Below are 21,476 nucleotides of genomic sequence, written 5' to 3' on the forward strand. Positions count from 1 at the left end.
CCCGCTCCTGCCGGCAGATCTCGGTGGGGGGGGCGCGGGAGTGACACCCCCCCCCGAGATCTGCCGGCAGATCTCGGTGGGGGGGGCGCGGGAGTGACACCCCCCCCCCCCCCCGAGATCTGCCGGCAGATCTGGGGAGGAGAAGCAGCGGCACCGCGCGCGCGCGCGGCGCCGCTGCTTCTCCTCCCGCTCCTGCGGCCCCACCGCCATTTTTTTTTTTCTGATCGACATCCTTGCCCGCACATGCGCAGTAGAGCTGTGCTCTACTGCGCATTTGCGGGCCGTCGGTCACAGGCCATTTATAAGGTAGATATTGAAAAGCACTGGTCCAAGTACAGATCCCTGAGGCACTCCACTGTTTACCCTTTTCCACTGAGAAAATTGACCATTTAATCCTATTCTCTGGTTCCTGTCTTTTAACCAGTTTGTAATCCACGAAAGGACATCACCTCCTATCCTATGACTTTTTAGTTTTCTTAGAAGCCTATCATGGTTGGCCCTTTAGTTAGTGAGAGTGCAGGTTAGTGTCAGGGAGACGTACCATTCAAATGCAGCCACTTCCTTTAAGGGGTCTGGAATGGCCTTCCCCCTGAGCGTCTAGGTAGCAGCTCCTTACAGAGAGCTGGAGAGGCAGTCCCTTTAGGGGACTGAGCTTAAGACATGGCTCTTTGGCTGTGCATATGCAGACACTAACTAAAATGACTCTTATTTTAACTATTTAGATTAAAAAACTTTTAACTTTACTGCTTACCTTTCTTTTAATGTTTGAAATTTATATGGTAGTTTTTTTATGCTTTTATGATTTTAGTATTGTACTAGTTCTTAATTATTTATTATCTTATAGCTATATATTTGCTAGTATTTTGATTCTATTAATGAGTTATTGTATTTTCCTTACTTTTATTGTATTGTAAACCATAGTGAAGGTTTTACTGATACTACAGTATATAAAAAACTAGGATGTCCCAGACACAGGATTCCCTTTGCAATGTGTCCAAGAAAGGCCCAGGTGACCAGTGACTCAAAATATAGACCCAAAGAGAGAATCCTAACCAGCCAGTGAGTGGACTGGAAAAGGAAACCTCTCCTGACCTTGGTCAGGCCCACCAAGCAGGGCTTGCCTGGCTCCTTTGATTGGGCCTGAAAAAAACAACTCAAGAAAATCTCCTCTCTACCTCTTACTCTCAGTAAACCTAAATGGACTGCCTCTCCAGCTCTCTGTAGGGAGCTGCTACCTAGACGCTCAGGGGGAAGGCCATTCCAGACCTCTTAAAGGAAGTGGCTGCATTTGAATGGTAACCTCCCCCTCACACTAACCTGCACTCTCACTAGCTAAAGTAAAGACTCACCCGGGTCTTAATGGTTTTGCAACCGTAGGGTCCGTCATAATTATAATACTTTTATAAAGAAAATCTGTATTTTCTACCCCCATTTGTACCAGTGGATATGGAGGAGACTATGGCAGATTCCAATTCCTCTCCAGTTAAATTGTTTTCCATTTTCAGGAGCTCTGCTGCATGCGGCAGTGACCTTGGAATCAAGACTAAAAAACACCATTTCCCAGCATGCTGTCACACTGCTGGCCCCACCTGACCTTGGAGTGGCAGCCAGCAGAAGCTAAAAGACAATTTAAGAAAACAGTCCTTAGTGCATTTGTGCTGAAGTGTGTCGATATATTTGTCTTAGTTTGTGTTTCAGAGGCTCTTTTCCCTCTGTCCACTGGGCCACTTTGTCTTTTATTTTTTAGTTATATTCATTTTGTTAGCTCTTTCTCCTTTTTTAATATTTATGTTCCATTGATTGTAATTTTTGTAAAGAATACTGGATAGAGTAATATGCAAGAATTAAATGAAACAAAATAAAAATATATTAAATATGAGGCATGCCTACAAATCCAAATAAGGTCGCTATTCTTCAAAAAAATTATGTACAAATGTAAATGTGTGAGAAGAGAGAGGCAACTTTGCCCTCTTCCTTCTTGAATATCTATTTTGCAGCCTGAGAGAAATGTCACAGGGCCAACCAAATATGCAACTGAGGAATTTGGCAGAATAGAAGTCATAAATCAATGTCACAACACAATTCAGCTGCAACTATAAAAGGGATGTAAAATACCAACCAGAATGACTTGCTTATGATATATTTTGGCTCTTGGCGAGCACCACTGAACCTTTATTTCAAGATCCCATAGAGCTAAGTTGTCAAAGATAGAAAAACCCATTCTGGTGTATGTATTTCTATCTGGTGATAATTTCTCTCTCTCATATGCTGTCTATAAACCAAATGCACAGATTGTCTTGCTATAAGCAAAGTATTGTTGTTGCTGTGGCTTGCTATAGAACTCTTAAGATTAATGCAACTGGCTTTTCTTATTTAGCTGGGGTGAAAGGAGCAGATTCCTACTTCTCTGTTGAGGACTATTATAAATTTGTACTCTTTTATGGCTTTCAAGATCCCCGTTGCCGCATATTTTTTAGCTGCTTGGTGTTATATTATGAAATTCTGTCATGGAAAAATAAAGAAAGCCAATTGTAAAAATATTATACTTGGTTATACTGCAGTGCCATCTGCTGGAATGGATTTAGCCATCTCCTTGGGGATTATTGATACTGGCATGGTTTCACAGACTATTTTGTCATGAAAAGTTCAGGGAATTTTGTTAGCAAAGTATATGAATTAGAAACCATCTCAGAACTCCCAAAACCTTTAAATTCAACTTAGTGTCATTTGTGGGTTTATAATATTACATTGTGGATTTGAAATACCATATATTACCCTAGGCAAAGGTGTAATGCTCTGCTGTTCCATAATTTCTGTCAGGCCAGTGTAATAAGGTCTACTATGCTATGTGCACATATTAGTGTGCAGCTGTGTACACATTTTTGTGCATAGAATGTCACTCCTGATTTAAGGAATTTTGCGTACACAAAATATACACATAAAAATGTGCATACAAGTTAGCATGCTTGCATGCAAATCTAATGTTAATGAGATATACTTTTACTCCCTAATACAGGGAAGTGCGTCAATCTTGAAGGCTTAATGCAGGTTTTTGTTTTTTTTAACACTGTAAATTTATCTCCTGGTCTGAGTTGGAGTAAAGTTAGCTCAGATTTCTAGCACTAGTGTTAGTCTATGGTGCTATACAAGCATAGGCCCATACCTGGAGTTACTTGATGTGGGGATTTTGGACTAAGATCTACCCGGTCCATGGTGGATCACCACACTTGGGAACCACAGGCATAGCATAGACTAACACCAGCCCCAGAAATATAAGTCAACTTGACTCCATCTCTGCCCCAGGAGTTAAATGTCCAAGCCTAAAAAACTAGACTAAGCACTGGTATGTGAGTCCAAGATCCTGAGCCAGAGGCCCTCTGTCCCATAAGTCCCGAGCCAGAGAGACAGAATTGTTGTATGTGCAACTGTCTATCATTATGTAAACTTTTTTGGGCAGCTACTTATAATAGCAAAATTGTCATTATATGTACAATTATCACTGTTGCCTTATGCTTCTCCAGATTTGTATAAGACCAAAGAGAATAGCAGGCCACAGAACTGTTGGCTGGGCAGGAGCTACATGACAGCAGTGTGATTGGGGAGGAGGGGGGCAGGGAAGAGTGGGCCTTTTGCAGCAAAACCGAGATGCATGAGGTGTCTTCCCCAAACAGCTTATATAACAATGAACAGTTGCACATGCAATTTGCAGCACAATGGTGACAAGTGTGCTAAATAGTGCCTTTCCCAAAGAGAACTTTTTTAATGCTATACCTAGTGCTAGAAATCTGAGCTAACTTTACTCCAACTCAGACCAGGAGATAAATTTACAGTGTTAAAAAAAACAAAAACCTGCATTAAGCCTTCAAGATTGACGCACTTCCCTGTATTAGGGAGTAAAAGTATATCTCATTAACATTAGATTTGCATGCAAGCATGCTAACTTGTATGCACATTTTTATGTGTATATTTTGTGTACGCAAAATTCCTTAAATCAGGAGTGACATTCTACGGTCCCTACTTAGCACAAATTGTATTTATTTGCACATAAAATATTATTCGTGCACTTAAATCATGTTGTACATGTATTAAACATTTTTGTGCACAGTTAGTTTTATGTTGGTGCAAATTTTTAGAACACCACATTAATTTGCGTGCCTTTAGTTTCTGCATCAGGAGTACTTTTTTTTTTTTTAGCATATGCATCAAGAAAATGTGTGTTGAATTTCAGAGCACAGTTTTTACGTATGTCTTACTGCATTGACTTATGTGTTATGAAAATCAGTATACCCTACTACTTGCCAATATTTGAAAGCTGAATAGAGAGAGACTTAGAAAGTGAAAAAATGCCTTAATCCACAAAGAATATGTAACAGTAAAGCAAATTTCAGGAAGCAGAGAACAGAATAATGGTTCAGTTGCTGACAAATAAGTCACAGCCTCCTTCTATCATTGGGCATCTAGAGTCTGGGATGATGATAATACTGTTTTGGCAATTAAGTAAAACAATAAAGGAAGAAAAATGAACAGGCATATATTGGATACAAGGTAATAGAAATATACAAGGATTGAATTAGCACAGGGTTGAAATTCATGAGCAGTAGAACCAATCCTCAAGGCTTCAGCCATAGTCACTGACCATTTATGCATCTTTCATAATTCAATTACCTTAAAAATAGAACTAAAAATATCAAAAGGGTTTCCATCCACCCACCTCATATTTAGCTCTTAATATTTTAAGGGCTTGGATTAGGGAATTTAAATGTCAATAAAGAAAGGAGTTTTGCAGTGGAATGTGATTGGGGATGAACGATGGAGGCAAGGAGAAAAGCACAATTTTTTTTACATATCTTGGAAGCTGACTTGGGGTGTAATGCTGAAACAAAAACAATCAGGCATTACCAGAGATCCTGTCACGATCCATATCCATTTCCTATATACATTTTAGAAATTTAGGCTTTTAAACTGTCCAGTTAAGTTAAAATAACATTTCTAGATACTCTCTCTCATTCAAGTGTTGACTTTCAGCCTAACCAAGGGATCCAATTCCTTGAGTCTTTCAAGAAAGTATCCCTGGTACATATGTAAAATACACTTCACTGAAATTACACAGAAAATTCATGTTCCCTTGTATTTAACACTTGATAACATAAGCAAATGGATTGAATTAGCACAAATTTTAAATTTGTAAGCAGTAGTGCCAATTGCCAATGCTTCAACCTTAACAACAATGAAAATGAAAATATTATTAATGGAAGGGATATAGTCTCCTTTTTTCATAGGCTTCTAGAGGGACTCCATAACACTGCACTAGAAGCCTACACTTCCAGCATAGTTGCTATGCGACAGCTAGGTTCCCGCCGCGGTCCCCATCTAACATCAATGATGCGCGCGCACCCAGGGAGGGGCGTGGCGCCATGTAGCAGCATCTCTCTGCGGGCCTCGCAGAGAGGCCCGACGAGAAGTGGAGGCAGGACCGGGAACGCCTAGACCACGGCAGGGCCGGAGGTACTGGGAGAGGCCTGCGGACAGAGCTGACGGCCCACCATCGCCAGCAAGGAGGAACCAGGGACTGGAGTCGATGTAGAAAGGTGAGGGGGCCGTGCCGCGGGTCTTCTGCGGACGGCACGCATAACACAACATTGCCAATTCTCACCTGACAGGAACAATTTGTTAGAAAAGAAGTAAACCATTTCAATGTTTGCCCAGGCATGCCAATTTCTGAGAGTCTCTGAACCATAATTCCAGAATCAACCTTATCAAATGCAATAGACAAGTCCAAATTGTCAAGTAGATATGATTTACCTGCATCAAACCAACATAAGATTGTGTCTGTTACAGATAATGGTAAGGTCTCAGTGCTGTAATTTTTTCTAAAGCCAAATTGTGTAGGATATATAATATATTTCTTGAATCGATATGTGCAGTTAATTACTTGAGTACAATTTCTCAATTATTTTAGCCATGGCTTGTAACGTTGAAATGGGTCTGAAATTATTAAAATTATTACTATGAGTGCTTTTGTTTTATAAAATTGGTCTTACTGAGGCATATTTTAATACTGCTGTGATCTTACCCTTCTTTAAGGATAGATTTACATTTCTTGTTAGGTTGGGAGATATAGCCTCGCTTATTGTTTTTATTGACCTATTCAGAATTACATGTAACGGATGATTTGCTGCATTAATATTTGAGTTTCCAAATTGGAAATACTTTCAAATGATGACCATAAATTAGTGTTGACAGATTGTAAAATTATATTTTGATTTTGTTTGGTTACAGTGTTTTTAAAGATTAAAAATGTTACTTTTGAGACAATTTCAGCACTGAGGTGGGACCAAATAATCTCTGAACCAACCCAAGGAGCATATCAAGTACTTAATTGGATATTTATACGCTGATGACATTCAGCTTCTAATTCCCATACAAAACTCAATCGAAGACACCTACAGGAAAACCTCAGATCTACTGGTTTCAATCAAACATCTCCTAAATTCTTTGAAATTAATAATCAATTTTGACAAAACTGAAATAATTCTCATGGACAAAAAACAGAATCCAGCTCCACCACCCCTGACTATTCCAGACAGATATATTATATCTATAATACCTACCACCCACCCCAGGAACCTCGGAATTATCATTGATAAAGATCTTTCTTTTATGAACCATATATCAAATAAAACCAAAGAAGGATACCACAGACTCCTAACCCTAAGACATCTGAAACCATTTCTTAACCCTGACGATTTCAGAACAGTCCTACAACTACTCATTTTCTCCACATTGGACTATTGCAACTCCTTACTAACGGGAATACCCTTTTCAACTCTCAAACCACTACAAATACTGCAGAACTCCTGCCAGAGTCCTAACAGGAACAAAAAGAAGTGACCACATAACGCCCATATTAACCTCACTTCACTGGCTTCCTATTACTGCACGTATTGCCTACAAATCTATGACCATCATTCACAAAATTTTAAACAATGACCATCAAGGTCTAAACACGCTTAACATAACTCCTCAAAACCCCTCAAGAAACCTACGCTCCAACAACTCAAGTTACTTAAACATCCCCACTATCAAAGATGCACATCTGGCAGCAACACGAGAAAGAGCCTTCTCCATCGCTTCCCCCAAACTCTGGAATGCTCTACCTGAAGACCTGAGAACCCAGCACAACATAAAAACATTAAAAAAAGACCTAAAAACTATTTTCTTCCACAAATTCTTCACTGACCCTCCGTCATCTGACCACACCAACCATCAAATGAACTCTCAACTATAATCTCCAACCAAACATGTTTACCCTCCTCATCCAACCTAAGAATACTTATTGGACTTGATATGTTTATCTTTGTATATTCTCAAACTGCTACAATGTTTCAACACTGTTAAGAAAAAAAAATGTTCACTTTGTAAACCGTTATGATGGCTCTACCAAATAACAGTATATAAAACTCATCAAATAAATAAATAAATGTATCAATAAAAATAGAATTAATATTGAAAATATAGAGATTAAATCTATCCCTTGGTCAAATCACAAAATGATTATATCAGTACTATCCAAAATAAAATACCACTCAGATGAGGAGAAAACATAAGGTGGTTCATTTTTGAAAAGCCATAAAAACAGAAGAGTTGCTTGAGCACCTTCTGGAAGCACTGAGTAATATGTCTTATAATGAAATCTATACAGCAGTTGACTCATGGTTCGATACAACAATACACGTTGCCAATGAGCTTAGTCCTATTACTACTAAAATAATCAACAAAAAAAGAGAAAGTGCCCCATGGTACATGATTCAAAACAGAGAATCGAAGATTGTTCTGAGGAAAAAAGAATGACTGTGGTGAAAACACAGATCTGCAAGTACATTAGGATTATATAGAGCACATTTAACAAAATAAAGAACATTAATTAATGATACAAAGAAAGATTTTTATACAGAAAAGATACAAGATGTGAAATATAATCTGAAAATATTGTTTTCAACCTATTTCTCTGGTGAAAATGTTGAACAGTATCTATAGTTCATCTACTTACTTTTTTCCTGATATTAGATTTAATCCTTTTGGTGCAACACTAAAGGGCTCACAAAGGGGCCTGCCCCTTGTGCGTGCCGCTTTGGCGCACAGCACCTCTGGTATTGCACTCACACTTTTCACCCACACCCCTTGATGAGGTCAGGAGAGGCCGATGGTACAGTCCAGCGGGGAGGCATTGCGGTTGACCTGAGAAGCAGGAATCCAAGAACGTGAGGAGACTCCAAAGGCAATATGAGACAGCAATCAGATCAGCCAAGATCTCTTCTGCCTCTGGCATCATGCTCGCGCCTTTCACCTGCACTCCTTGATGACGTCAGAGGAGACCGATGGTACAGTCGAGCGGGGAGGTGTGGCATTTCACAAGAATAGTAGCTGAGTGGAGGCTGAAAACCAGGTTTGTCTCACCTCTATGGTAGGAAAATTAATGGAGACTCTGCTGAAGGAAAGGATAGTGAACTGTCTACAATTAGGAGGAATGCTGGACCTGAGGCAGCATGGATTCACCAGGGGAAGGTCCTGTCAGACAATTCTAATTAAATTGTTTGTTTGGTGACTAAAGAATTGGATCGGGGAAGTGCGCTCAGTGTGATCTACTTGGATTTCAACAAAGCTTTTGATACAGTCCCGCATAGCAGGCTTGTGAATAAAATGAGAAGCTTGAGAGTGAGCGCCAAGGTGTTGGTGTGGATTAAAAACTGGTTTGATGGATAGCAGTCGGCGTATAATGGTAAATGGAACCTACTCTTAAGAGAGAATGGTGTTGAGTGGAGTGCCACAAGGATCGGTGTTGGGACTAGTTCTGTTCAATACCTTTGTGAGTAACATTGCGGAAGGGATAGAAAATATAGTTTGTCTATTTGTGGATAAAGATCTGAAACAGAGTGGACATTCTAGAAGGAGTAGAGAGAATGATTTAAGAAAGCTTGATCAGTGGTCAAAGATATGCCAACAAGTGCAGAGTCATGCATCTGGGGTGCAGTAATCCAAAAGAGCTGTATGTGATGTGGGGTGAAAGACTGTTGTGCACAGACCAAGAGAAGGACCTTGATGGTGATAATGTCTGGCAATCTGAAGACAGCGACTCAATGTGCAAGGCAATAGTTAAAACCAGAAGAATGCTGGGCTGCATAGAGGAATAACCAATAGGAAAAAGGAGATGATAAGCCCCTTGTACAGGTCCTTGGTAAGGCCTCACCTGGAGTACTTTGTTCAGTTCTGGAGACTGTATCTCAAAAGGGACAGAGACAGGATGGAGGTGGTCCAGAGAAGGGTGACCTAAATGTTGTGGGGGCTCCTTCAAATGACTTATGAGGAGAGGCTGAAAGACCTAAATATGTATGCCCTGGAGGAGAGGAGGTGCAGGGGAGATATGATACAGACCTTCAGATACCTGAAAAGTTTTAGTGATGCACAAACTTCAAACCTTTTCCGTTGGAAAGAAAATAGTAGAACTAGAAGGGGGTGGTAACTCAGACCCATTGTCAGGAAATATTTCTTCAATCAGAGGGTGGTGGATGCCTGCAATGCCCTTCCCGAGGAGGTGGTGAAGACAAAAAGTCAAAAAATTCAAAGGGGCATGGGATAAAAACTATGAATCCCTAAAGGCTAGAGGACAGAAATGAAGAAAAGAGTGCATGGGGTAACCTGCTCGGTGTGACAGTTACTACCCTTATCAGAAGCACAGGAATTACTCCCCTCAACCAATAAGCCTTGATACTTTTGCTACAACTACATCACTCTCCACTTTGACAGCAGGGGAAAAAAGGGAAATTGGATTCAGACAGCAAACAGCATGAGCTCCGACTTATAGTCTGGGGTATTGATATGCAGACATAAGAGAAAAAGCAAAGGACTGCCTCTATGGCCAAGTCCAAATGCAAAGCAAGTCAGCATTGCTGGGATTTTCTGGAATGCTCCTCTCCCAGTAAAAATGTTGTTAGCAAGAGTTTTTTATGGGTTTGACAGTTGCTTGGTATTTGATTGCAAATATTTCTATCCTTATAAGGATTGGAGATAACTGTACAGATATTACCCTTAAGGGAAACCTGGGGTGACCTACTCAACACGGTAGATATTACCATGAAAAGCTTGCTGGGCAGACTGGATGGACCATTTGGTCCCTTTCTGCCATCGTTTCTATGTTACCAAGTAAATTGGCCTCATCTATGTTAAATTGTTCTGAATAACATGTTAACAAGATAAAGGGGGTCATTTTCCAAGGAGTTACCGCAGGAGATAATTCCGCAAATCGCGCTAACAGCCGTTAACGCGATTTGCGAATGCAAATTTTTAATTTTGTATTCAGGGGCGGAGTTGGGGCAGAGCATATGTAAAGTAGGAAAGAGTTATCATGTGCCGCGAAACAGCCGCAGTGTTAGCGTGGCCAATAGCTACACCTCTTTCATTTGCGGTACATTGTGCGCTAGAGGCCAGTAAAGGTTTATCGCGGTTCACGATGTTGCCGGACCGGGGGGGGGGGGGGGGGGGAGAGAGAGCGAGAGAGAGAGCGCCTTGCTATAGTGTCTCTTCCCTAGACGGGTATTTGTATCCCTATGGTAGGCCCACCTAGTAACTCGAGGTGTGGATTAGGTATTAGTGTAGGGGGTTGGGGGCCATTTTCACATTCAACATGAGACGTACGAACAGAACAGATTTGTGAAGATTTGATGGCCTTCGGAGTGAGGAAGCTCACTCCAAGATGAGATTTGGGCAATGTTCTCTCCACCTAGCTTGATGGACACTCTACCTGGGCAACAACAAGCTAGGTGGAGAGAACATTGTCCAAATCTCATCTTGGAGTGAGTTTCCTCACTCCGAAGGCCATCAAATCTTCACAAATCTGTTCTGTTCGTACGTCTCATGTTGAATGTGAAAGTGGCCCCCAACCCCCTACACTAATTCCTAATCCCCACCTCGAGTTACTAGGTGGGCCTACCATAGGGATACAAATACCTGTCTAGGGAGGAGACACTATAGCAAGGCGCGCTCTCTCTCTCTCAACATTGCGATATGAGCGTATTGCATAGCTGTTATCGCAATTTGCGATACACATGCTTATTAGCATAAGGTAACACCCCTTTTTGGTATCGCATGCAATATTGGAAAATGAGGCCCAAAGTCAGTAATTCTATCTGTTGGGTAGTGGCAATTTTGAAAGAGCTACAGTGTTATAAATGAGCATATGACAACAATTTTCCAAGCACTCCACAAATCTGGCTTGTACTAGGTTTTGCTTAATTTTTTTCTGCCCCATTATATCAGCAACCAGAAATTTGAAACAACCATGCAATATACCATTTTAATCAGCAATCAAAATTGAATTGACATATAATTAATACTTGGTGTACCCACCGTTAACTTGCAAAATGGATTTAAAATGTGCTGGGTTCTCAGGTCTTCAGGTAGCTACCAGCTACTCTAAAGATCCACAATGCATTCCACGTGTCACTATTGAAACCAGTGATACTCAGCGAATTCTCCAACAAGACACCCGACTCTACTCCAGTAGATGCAGAGGAAGACATTGAATACAAAGTTGATGCAGTTCTCGATGTAAGAAAACAAGGCAGAGTATGGGAATACCTCCTGTCATGGGATGGTTATGGCCCAGAAGACAACTCTTGGACTCCAATGTCCAATATCTTGGATAATGCTGTAATGACTAGAATATGTCTTATGCTTTGCAACACTTTTATAATTTATAAAAGTGTTGCAAAGCATAAGACATATTCTAGTCATATGCTGTAATGACTAGAATATGTCTTATGCTTTGCAACACTTTTATAATTTATAAAAGTGTTGCAAAGCATAAGACATATTCTAGTCATTACAGCATATGACTAGAATATGTCTTATGCTTTGCAACACTTTTATAAATTATAAAAGTGTTGCAAAGCATAAGACATATTCTAGTCATATGCTGTAATGAAGATGCTGCAAGATGTCCATCATCTACATCCGCAAAAACCTAGACCTGGTAGGTCATTGCGTGGATGCCCTTTGAAGGGGGGTACTGTTGCATCTGTCGGTCTTCGACAGCTTTGCCCCGCTTGTTTCACCCCTAACTTGGCTCCTCCCACTTACCTGGGCAAGATGACTACCGCAGCATCGTCAAGCCGACTTCTCTGGCGTCCCCAGAACGGCTATGGTGCAGCCGTATGCCATTGCTCCTCCCAGGTACCTGCTAGGGTGCGCGCGAGCAACCCACATCTAAGTATGCCCAGTGGTGCGAACCTCGAGGGTGTTCCCTCAGCTGATGTCACGCCCATCCCGGTTTATCTACTTCTCAAGACTGCTAGCTCATTGAGTTGGCAAAGACTCAAACTAAGACTCGAACTAGGACTTGAACTGTTCCTGTCTGCGCTACTCTGCCGCTCCCTGTTGCCTGCAGGAAGCTCTCCTTCTGCCCTTCACGGTTGGACTACTAAGTTGATACCCACTCCTTGAGGGGGTATCAGGTACTCACTCCTCGAGGGCCTGCTCTCCCTGCCTCAATGCCTGTACCTTACTACAACTATCTGGTGGAACCACATCTATAACAGGTAACACCGAGTGAGTACTCTAATCTCTCATCTGTCTCATCCACAGTAACGCCTTGCTGGGTAACTTGCTGCGGAACCTCCTGACGTCATCCAGGAGAGAAGGGTTCCCTCTGCCGAGGTCCCCGAGACTACAACTCACCACTGCCACCTGGTGGCTACATCAAGCTGTATAATAAGAGTTCAAATTCTGGTGTTTTGTGTACTAGAGTCTAGCCTAGTGCTGTGGCTCCTCATGGGGCTCCCCCCTGCGGGCGTGGTCATCGCCACAGCACCCAAGGATCCACTAAAACACACGTAATAACAACAGCACGTTCTTATGTTCTTATATAGCACCTTTCGACAAATCTTTCTTTTGGTCAATTTGAAAACCAAATTTTCAAAGTGATTGAGGTGCTCAAAAACTTTGAATGAAATTAGCGACGTGGAACATTATCACTAAATTGTCATAAACCGTGCTTGAATTGGTCTTTTTGTCATGTTGACAATGAAAAAAATGTTTTAGTAATCAAAGAACGTGGGGAATCTTGGAATAGTGCCTATTTTAAAATACGATTTTAGCAGAAAATGTTAACCCATTTTTGAGTGATCCACAAAATGTTTTGGCAGTAGGCGAAGCTACTTTTGTCTATGATAAAGTACCATGTATGTGAGCCAACGCCATGTGACAGCTGCTTAAAGAAAATTACATTGATTTTTGGAGTAGCAACGTTTGGCCAAGGAACTCTCCAAACTTGAATGCTGCCAAAAACATAGGTGCCATTGTTAAAGATGAGGTGGAGAGTTTAATGTTGAAGGAAAGTGGTCAGGGATGTTATTCCATTTAAACTTTGTGTCAAAATTTGTAATTGGTCTTATTAAATTTGGAAAATGCTACCAATTTATTTCAAAATTTGTGTTCATGCCCTCTTTTATTATACAGCTTGATGTAGCCACCAGGTGGCAGTGGTAAGTTGTAGTCGCAGGGACCTCAGCAGAGGGAGCCCTTCTATCCTGGATGAAGTCAGGAGGTTCCGCAGCAGGTTACCCAGCAAGGCGTTACTGTGGATGAGACAGATGAGAGATTAGAGTACTCACTCGGTGTTAGCTGTTATGGATGCGATTCCACCAGATAGTTGTAGTAAGGTACAGGCACTGAGGCAGGGACAGCAGGCCCTTGAGAAGCGAGTACCTGTTCCCTGAATGGCACATGAAATAGAGCAGAGGGCTGCCGAGGAGTGGATATCAAGTTTGTAGTCAAACCCCGAAGGGCAGAAGGAGAGCTTCCTGCAGGCAGAAGGGAGCGGCAGAGTAGCGCAGACAGGAACAGTTTGAGTCTTAGTTCGAGTCTTTGCCAACTCAATGAGCTAGCAATCTTGAGAAGTAGATATACCCGGATGGGCGTGACGTCAGCTGAGGGAACGCCTTCGAGGTTCGCGCCACTGGGCGTATTTAGATATGGGTTGCGCGCGTACCCTAGCAGGTACCGGGGAGGAGCAATGGCGAACGGCTGCACCATAGCCATTCTGGGGACGCCAGAGATGTCGGCTTGATAACGCTGCGGTAGCCATCTTGCCCAGGTAAGCGGGAGGAGCCGAGATAGGGTGAAACAAGCTGGGCGAAGCCGTCGAAGACTGATGGACACAACGCTTGCCATGCTGGGTCAAACCAAGGGTCCATCAAGCCCAGCATTCTGTTTCCAAGAGAGGCCAAACCAGGCTTTTTTGACTGCTGCAGCACACTGACCAGATGATTTCAAAGTATTATCCACTATGATACCTAGATCTTTTCCTCGGTGGTAGTTCCTAATATGGAACCTAACATTGTGTAACTACAGCAAGGATTATTTTTCCCTATTTGCAGCCCCTTGCACTTGTTCACATTAAATTTCATCTGCCATTTGATGCCCAATCTTCCATCCTTGCAAGTTCCTCCTATAATGTATCACAATTCGCTTGTGATGTTACTACTCTGAATAATTTTGTATCATCCGCAAATTTGATAACCTCACTCGTCGTATTCCTTTCCAGATCATTTATATATATATTGAAAAACACCGGTCCAAATACAGATCCCTGAGGCACTCCACTGTTTACCCTTTTCCACTGAGAAAATTGACCATTTAATCCTACTCTCTGTTTCTTGTATTTTTAACCAGTTTGTAATCCATGAAAGGACATCACCTCCTATCCCATGACTTTTTAGTTTTCTTAGAAGCCTCTCATGAGAGACTTTGTCAAATGCCTTCTGAAAATCCAAATACACTACATCTACTGGTTCACCTTTATCCACATGTTTATTAACCTCTTCAAAAAAAATGAAGCAGATTTGTTAGGCAAGGTCAATCCATGTTGACTGTGTTCCATTAAACCATGTCTTTCTATAAGCTCTACGATTTTGATCTTTAGAATAGTTTCCACTATTTTTCCCGGCACTGAAGTCAGGCTCACTGGTCTATAGTACCCTGGATCACCTTGGAGCCCTTTTTAAATATTGGGGTTACATTTGGCCACCCTCCAGTCTTCAGGTACAATGGATGATTTTAATGATAGGTTACAAATTTTAACTAATAGATCAGAAATTTCATTTTTTTAGTTCCTTCAATACCCTAGGATGCATACCATCCGGTCCAGGTCATTTGCTACTCTTTAGTTTGTCAATCTGGCCTACTACGTCTTACAGGTTCACAGTGATTTGGTTCAGTTAATCTGACTCATCACCCTTGAAAACCATCTCCGGAACTGGTATCTCCTCAACATCCTCATTAGTAAACACGGAAGCAAAGAATTCATTTAGTCTTTCTGCAATTGCCTTATCTTCTCTAAGAGCCCCTTTAACCCCCCTGTCATCTAACAGTCCAACCGACTCCCTCACAGGTTTCTTCAGCACGGGGATGTCCCATCCATGCATACGGTGCACCGCAAGGTGGAGGGTACTGCATCCAGGGCCCCATGAAATGCCATAGAGCCAATGGTGACTGCAGCTGGAAGGGGGGGTATCCTCTTGTGTCGCAGGAGACCCAGGAAGAAAAGGAAGTTCTGCTGTTGCAGAAGTATGCATGCATGAGCGTGCGTACGTTCTTGTACGCGAACATGCATAGACGGCCTGTATGCTTGTAAATACGCGCACAATTGCCCACGTCCATATGTGCACATTTTGCAACATATGGGGCAGATTTTAAAAGCCCTACGCGCTGGCGCGCCTATGTTTCATAGGCCGCCGGCACGCACAAAGCCCCGGGACACGCATAAGTCCCGGGGCTTTGCTCGGGGGGGTGTGTCGGGGGCGACGTGGCATTCCGGGGTGGGGCCGGGGATGTGGTGCCGGTCCAGGGGTGTGGCCGAGGCCTCCGAACCAGCCCCCAGGCCGGGGAATGGCGCGTTGGCAGCCGGCCAGCACGCGCAAGTTATGCCTGCCTCGGGCAGGCGTAACTTTCTCAACAAAGGTGGGGGGGGGGGATTTAGTTAGGGCTGGGGGGTGGATTAGGGAGGGGAAGGGAGGGGAAGGTGGGGGGGGCCGGAAAAAAAGTTCCCTCCAAGGCCGCTCCGATTTTGGAGCGGCCTCGGAGGGAACAGAGGCAGACTGCTCGGCTCGGCGCGTGCAGGTTGCACAATTGTGCACCCCCCTGCGTGCACCGACCCTGGATTTTATAACATGCGCACGGCAGCACACGCATGTTATAAAATCGGGCGTAGATTTGTTCACGCCGGGTTGCGCAAACAAATCTACACCCGCGCATAACTTTAAAAATCTACCCCTACGTGCACACATTGCAAAATGCCCTCTTTTGTGTGTGCACGCCCATGTATGTGCATTCATGGGCACGATCATGCATATTTTAAAATTTACATCATAACTTTTAAGTTAGCCATCTAAATGTTTTTTAGATATCAACCTCATTATATTTGGCACAAACCCAACACAGCACATCACCTAGAGAACACCATCCATATTATGAAGTATGGTAGTATCAGCATCATGTTATGGGGATGTTTCTCATCAGCAGGGAATGGGGCACTTTTCAGGGTAGAAGGGACAACAAATGGAGAAAGGTCCTTGAGGAAATACCTGCTGTCCTCTGCACAAAGGCTGAAACTGGGACGGAAGTTCACTTTTCAGCATGACAATGACCCAAAGCACACAGCCAGTGCTACACTGGAGTGGCTAAGGAACTAAAAGGTAAATATCCCGGAGTAGCCCAGTCACAACTCTGACTTCAATCCAATTGAAAATCTATAGCATGACTTTAAGATTGGTGTGTGTTAAGACTCTTCAAGAAACTTGACAGAACTTGAACAGTTATGTAAAGAAGAATGTTCTAATATTGACAAATCTAGGTATACAAAGTTGATGGAGACCTATTCCAACAAACTTACAAATGTAATTGCTACCAAAGGTGCTTTCACCAAGTATTGACTTGTGAGTGGAGCCTTATCCACTTGTTGGATTTCACTTGTTTTTTTGGATACATATATGCTTTTTCCCCTAATAAACCATTTTTGGCCCTGAAAGGTGTGGAATATGGTATGTTAAGTAGATAAAAACTCCTCATTTAAATGCATGCAAGTCTTACACAACAAAATGAGAAAAATGTTCAAGGGGGTCTAGACTTTTGATAGCCCCTGTAAGGGGCTTGGAAATTGATTTTACATTATAGATCTAGATTTTTATAGATTGATTACTAAGAAACTTTCACTGTTTTTAAGGTCATTTAAAGCCAGCTTTTTTCTGTTTCTTCACTATACAGCACTATATGAACTTGTAATGCTATGTACAATTAAAATCATAATATAATTATTTGTTTACATATTGATTCAAGTGTCAAGTTGATGGATAAATATTTTTCTCCAGAACCATGGCTAGCAAGAAGCAGATGTTTCTTCTTTTTATATAATAATCCATTTGATTAACTAATGCTAAAAGATTGCTCTGAGCTATTTATGTACTCCATGCCTTATTTGTTTCCTAGGGACGGGCTTCTTTAACGCATGAGAAAGAGCGTTTTGCACATGAGCATCCCGAACTGAAGAAATTGGAAGATATTGTGCAAGATATAAAGCCATCTGTACTTATAGGTAGCTTTCCTTTTTAATGTTAAGTTTTTGTCATCCATTGTTCTCACCAGTTTCTGGCTCCATAATAAGGCAGGAATTCTTTCCAGATAAAGTTATGTATGAACATGACATATACCTGTAAGTTTTTCTGGATTGTACTGGGCAATTTTATGAAAGCTCATTTCTGTGGGTAAAACACTTGTGAGTTCAATATTCAATGTTTTTTACAGCTAACTTGTGAAGTTACCTGGACAAAATGTGGCATTAAAAATTCCTCCCCTCTCCTATTTACTGGCTAAATTTTAGCAACACAAAAGAGGTGATGTGGGGGACATTCCCAGGGAATGATTAAAATTTATCCTGCTGGCGTTGATATTCAACTTAAGCTGGATAAAGTTAGCCAGGTAAGTCTGGTTGGAAAAATTGCTGTCCTAAAGTTACCTGGGTAACTTTAACTGAGTATATCCAGCAGAACACATTCCCAGCTACGTTCTGCTGAATATCTGATTAAAGTTACCTGAGGACCTTTCCTTCTCACCAGATCCTGAATATTGCCCTCTGTTGTACCCGAACCAGTGCTTTCAAACATTGCCCTCTTTATGGGAAAATGCTTAGTACAGGGTTAGGAAACGCTGATCCTGGACTGCCACAAACGGGCCTGGTTTTCAGGATATCCACAATGAATATGCATGAGATATATTTGCATACATTGGAGGTAATGCATGAAAACATACTTCACACATATTTAATTTGGATATCTTAAAAATCAGACCCTTTTGCAGAACTCCAGGACCGGAGTTTCCTACCTTTGACTTGGTACATAGGACTGTTAATGATAGATATGCATCAAATTCAGCAGTAAAAGTATCTTTCTTCTTGACCATTAAAGATAACATAAAGTTATATTATTCTTTTTGGAAGATATAATAATGAGTTTTTTGGCAAGGAATTCATACAGTAGTTGAGTGGGAAAGTGATAAAATTAAGGACTGCTAAAGAAGGCATCTATATGTTCTGTCTGTTTTGTATGATATAAAAGTTCTGAGAAGTTAAACTGGAAATTCATCCCCTTATTTGAATGGAATAAAATATTCTTTGAGATAAGGAAGGACCCACAAAGCAGGATGGTAAACGGTCTAGAAAAGCCACGGATGTGAAAAAACAAAGCAAGACCGGAGCCTTTGGAAGAGAATTTAATCAATTGGATATAATCAGCCCGACTCTGGCCAAAGTTTCGCCTTTTATGGCTGCATAGTGCTATTTTGTTATTACTGACTGGAGAAATTTTGCTATTCCTTTCAAGTCATCTTTAAAGTTCTAGCTGCTGACATATCACAAGTAAATACACCCTGTAACCATATATGGTGCTCGGATTACCAATTTATATTTTATCCATAATCAAGAGCCCCTGATGCAGCCATAAAAGGCAAAACTTTGGCCAGAGTTGGGCTGACTATATCCAATTGATTAAAATCTCTTTCCAAGGCTCGTCATGCTTTATAAAATTTTCTTTGGGATTGATATTCCAAAAAATCCGGATAAGTAAGTTAGCCGGATAAGACTTATCCGGCTAACTTACAATGAATATTCAGCAACATGATTATGCTGCTGAATATCCCCAAAGAAATCTCTAGTTAGCCAGATAAGTCTTATCTGGCTAACTGTGACCTGCTATTCAGCAGGTCTAATTTATCTGGTTAACTTAACCTGATAAGTGCAAATATCAGGACTAACCTGGATAAGTAACTCCTCCCCGAGATGTCCATTTCTTGTACACCACTTAGCCAAATAAGTACTTATCTAGATAAGTAGCAGCCACTAAATGCAGCCAGATAGTCAGTTATCACCACTTAGCCAGATTAATCCATACTTATTCGGTTAAGTGGTGCTGAATATCAACCTCCCTGACCTTTTTTCTATGATTTCTGCTAATAAAATTATTGACCCAAGAAGGCACTGCAGGAATACAAACTCAATAGCACTGAATTAAAAGAAAGTTGATATTGCAGGGTAGCATAGGGAGAAATTGGCTATGGGACCAGTGGTGCTAACAATATCTACAGCGCAAAACTTCCTAACTCCTTGTGATGGCGTAATCCACTGGGAGTATGACCCCAAGGTTGTAGTGGCTGGTTCACATAAAAGGCAATTCAGACAGGTTCCAACTGGAACAGCAGCAAGGCATCTTCTGCCTATGATTGCTTCCTTCTTCAAGTGCTGGGGGCTAGTAGGGCTTAGGTAGCAGGAACACAGAATGAAGCATACATGAACTCAAAACAGAAAGACCAGATAAGACAAATCAGATTCAGAAAAGCAATGGAGTCAATAAAGCAAGATGAACTCTAGAAGCAGGATGACAACAAGGGGGCCAGAGAATGAGAACCAAGCTCTGGCAACCTGCTGACTGGATGCCTGGAATAAATATGTTTATCCCAGGACAAGCAGGATGATAGTCCTCACATATGGATGACATCACTGGACGGAGCCCAATCATGGAAAACTTTCTGTCAAAGGTTCTAGAAACTTTTGACTGGCACTCTGAGTCCACTGAGCATGCCCAGCATGCCATGATCCCTCGAGCCACAGGGGTTTCCCTTCAGTCTTCTTTTTTCCGCGCTGCAGTTAGACTCGCGGTGAAGGAGCCCTGTGTGATACCTCACACATTTTTTCTTCATGGAAAAAGTTGAAAAATTCTCAAATTTAATTCCCTTCATAGGGGTCTCCCATTTTCCATCAATCAGTGAGTAAATTATTGTCGCGGTCAATACCGTTCCAACTTTTCTTGTCAGAAAGCTGTCGACTGCTGTCCGGCATTCATAATGACAACAGGGTTTAAAAAATGCCCAAATTGCCCTCGCACCATGTCCATCACGACCCTCATCTTGAGTGTGACCTATGTTTGGACGAGGGACATAGTGTCGCCACATGTCCACAATGTGCCGAGATGACAGCCAAAGGCAGACGGGCTCGTCTGGAGTAGATGGAAAGCCTTTTTCATATTCAACTACTTCCATCGACGTCAACATCGACAGTCTTCACCGGCAGGAGCAGCCAAAAAGTTAGTAATTAAGACCAAGTGGCGTCCCAAAGACAAGCGGTGACCAACCATCCCTGACTCCAACTCTGTCATCCATTAAATTGACCTTGGTGTTCGAAAAGAAAGGCACCGAACATTGTGGAAAGCATCGGCACCGACACCGATGGACTTCTACCCCCGATGTCAGCTTGTCAGTTTCAATACCCATTGAGCCTCCACTGAAGAGGGCTAGAGTAGAAGAGCCATCGATGCACTCGATGCCTCTTACTCCAAGGCGGTCCACCGATATCGGTGCCGGATACTGCACCACTACAGGGACCTGTGGAAGAGCCAGTTCCACCTTCTCTGCCACCTCCTACAGCTGCTCGGACCTTACCAGCTATAAGGGAGAAACTGGACGGTTTCATCTGCCAGGCAGTAAGGGAAGCTCTACGAGACCTTCATCCATTGGTGCCAATGCCAGCACAGACACCGATGCCCAATCCGACACTGATGCCGATGCCAGACCCATTGGTGTTCACTCCTCTACTCGCTAGACTAGATACCCTGATCAGAGCCTTGCCGATGCCACTGAAGATACCGATAGACCAACCAATTCCTGATCCTCAGGATGACGATGCCTCAGATAATTCACCGATGCCTGAGCTAATATCGGGACCATCAGGAATTTCTCAACCGAGGCGTCCGATTACTCCATCTGTGCCATCGATGTCGCATCAACCTCCATCGATGCAGCCAACAAAACCATCGATACCTTCACATCCGTTGGTGCCATTTTTCATCCCTCACTCCACTCCTCCCCGGTGTACTTTATCA

General features: G+C 42.1%; 1 protein-coding gene across 5 annotated transcripts in view; it reads left to right on the forward strand.

The window, feature by feature from the left end:
• ME1 (malic enzyme 1) overlaps positions 1–21,476 on the forward strand; it is an 869,023-nt gene that overhangs the window by 809,622 nt on the left and 37,925 nt on the right. For all 5 annotated transcript variants that reach the window (XM_029595519.1, XM_029595520.1, XM_029595518.1 and 2 more), the window contains one exon: positions 17,539–17,644. In XM_029595519.1, coding sequence (XP_029451379.1) covers positions 17,539–17,644 — 106 coding nt within the window. The remainder of the gene's footprint in view (positions 1–17,538; positions 17,645–21,476) is intronic.

The sequence above is a fragment of the Rhinatrema bivittatum genome, chromosome 3 (genome assembly GCF_901001135.1).
Source record: "Rhinatrema bivittatum chromosome 3, aRhiBiv1.1, whole genome shotgun sequence".
NCBI classification, from domain to species: Eukaryota; Metazoa; Chordata; class Amphibia; order Gymnophiona; family Rhinatrematidae; genus Rhinatrema; species Rhinatrema bivittatum.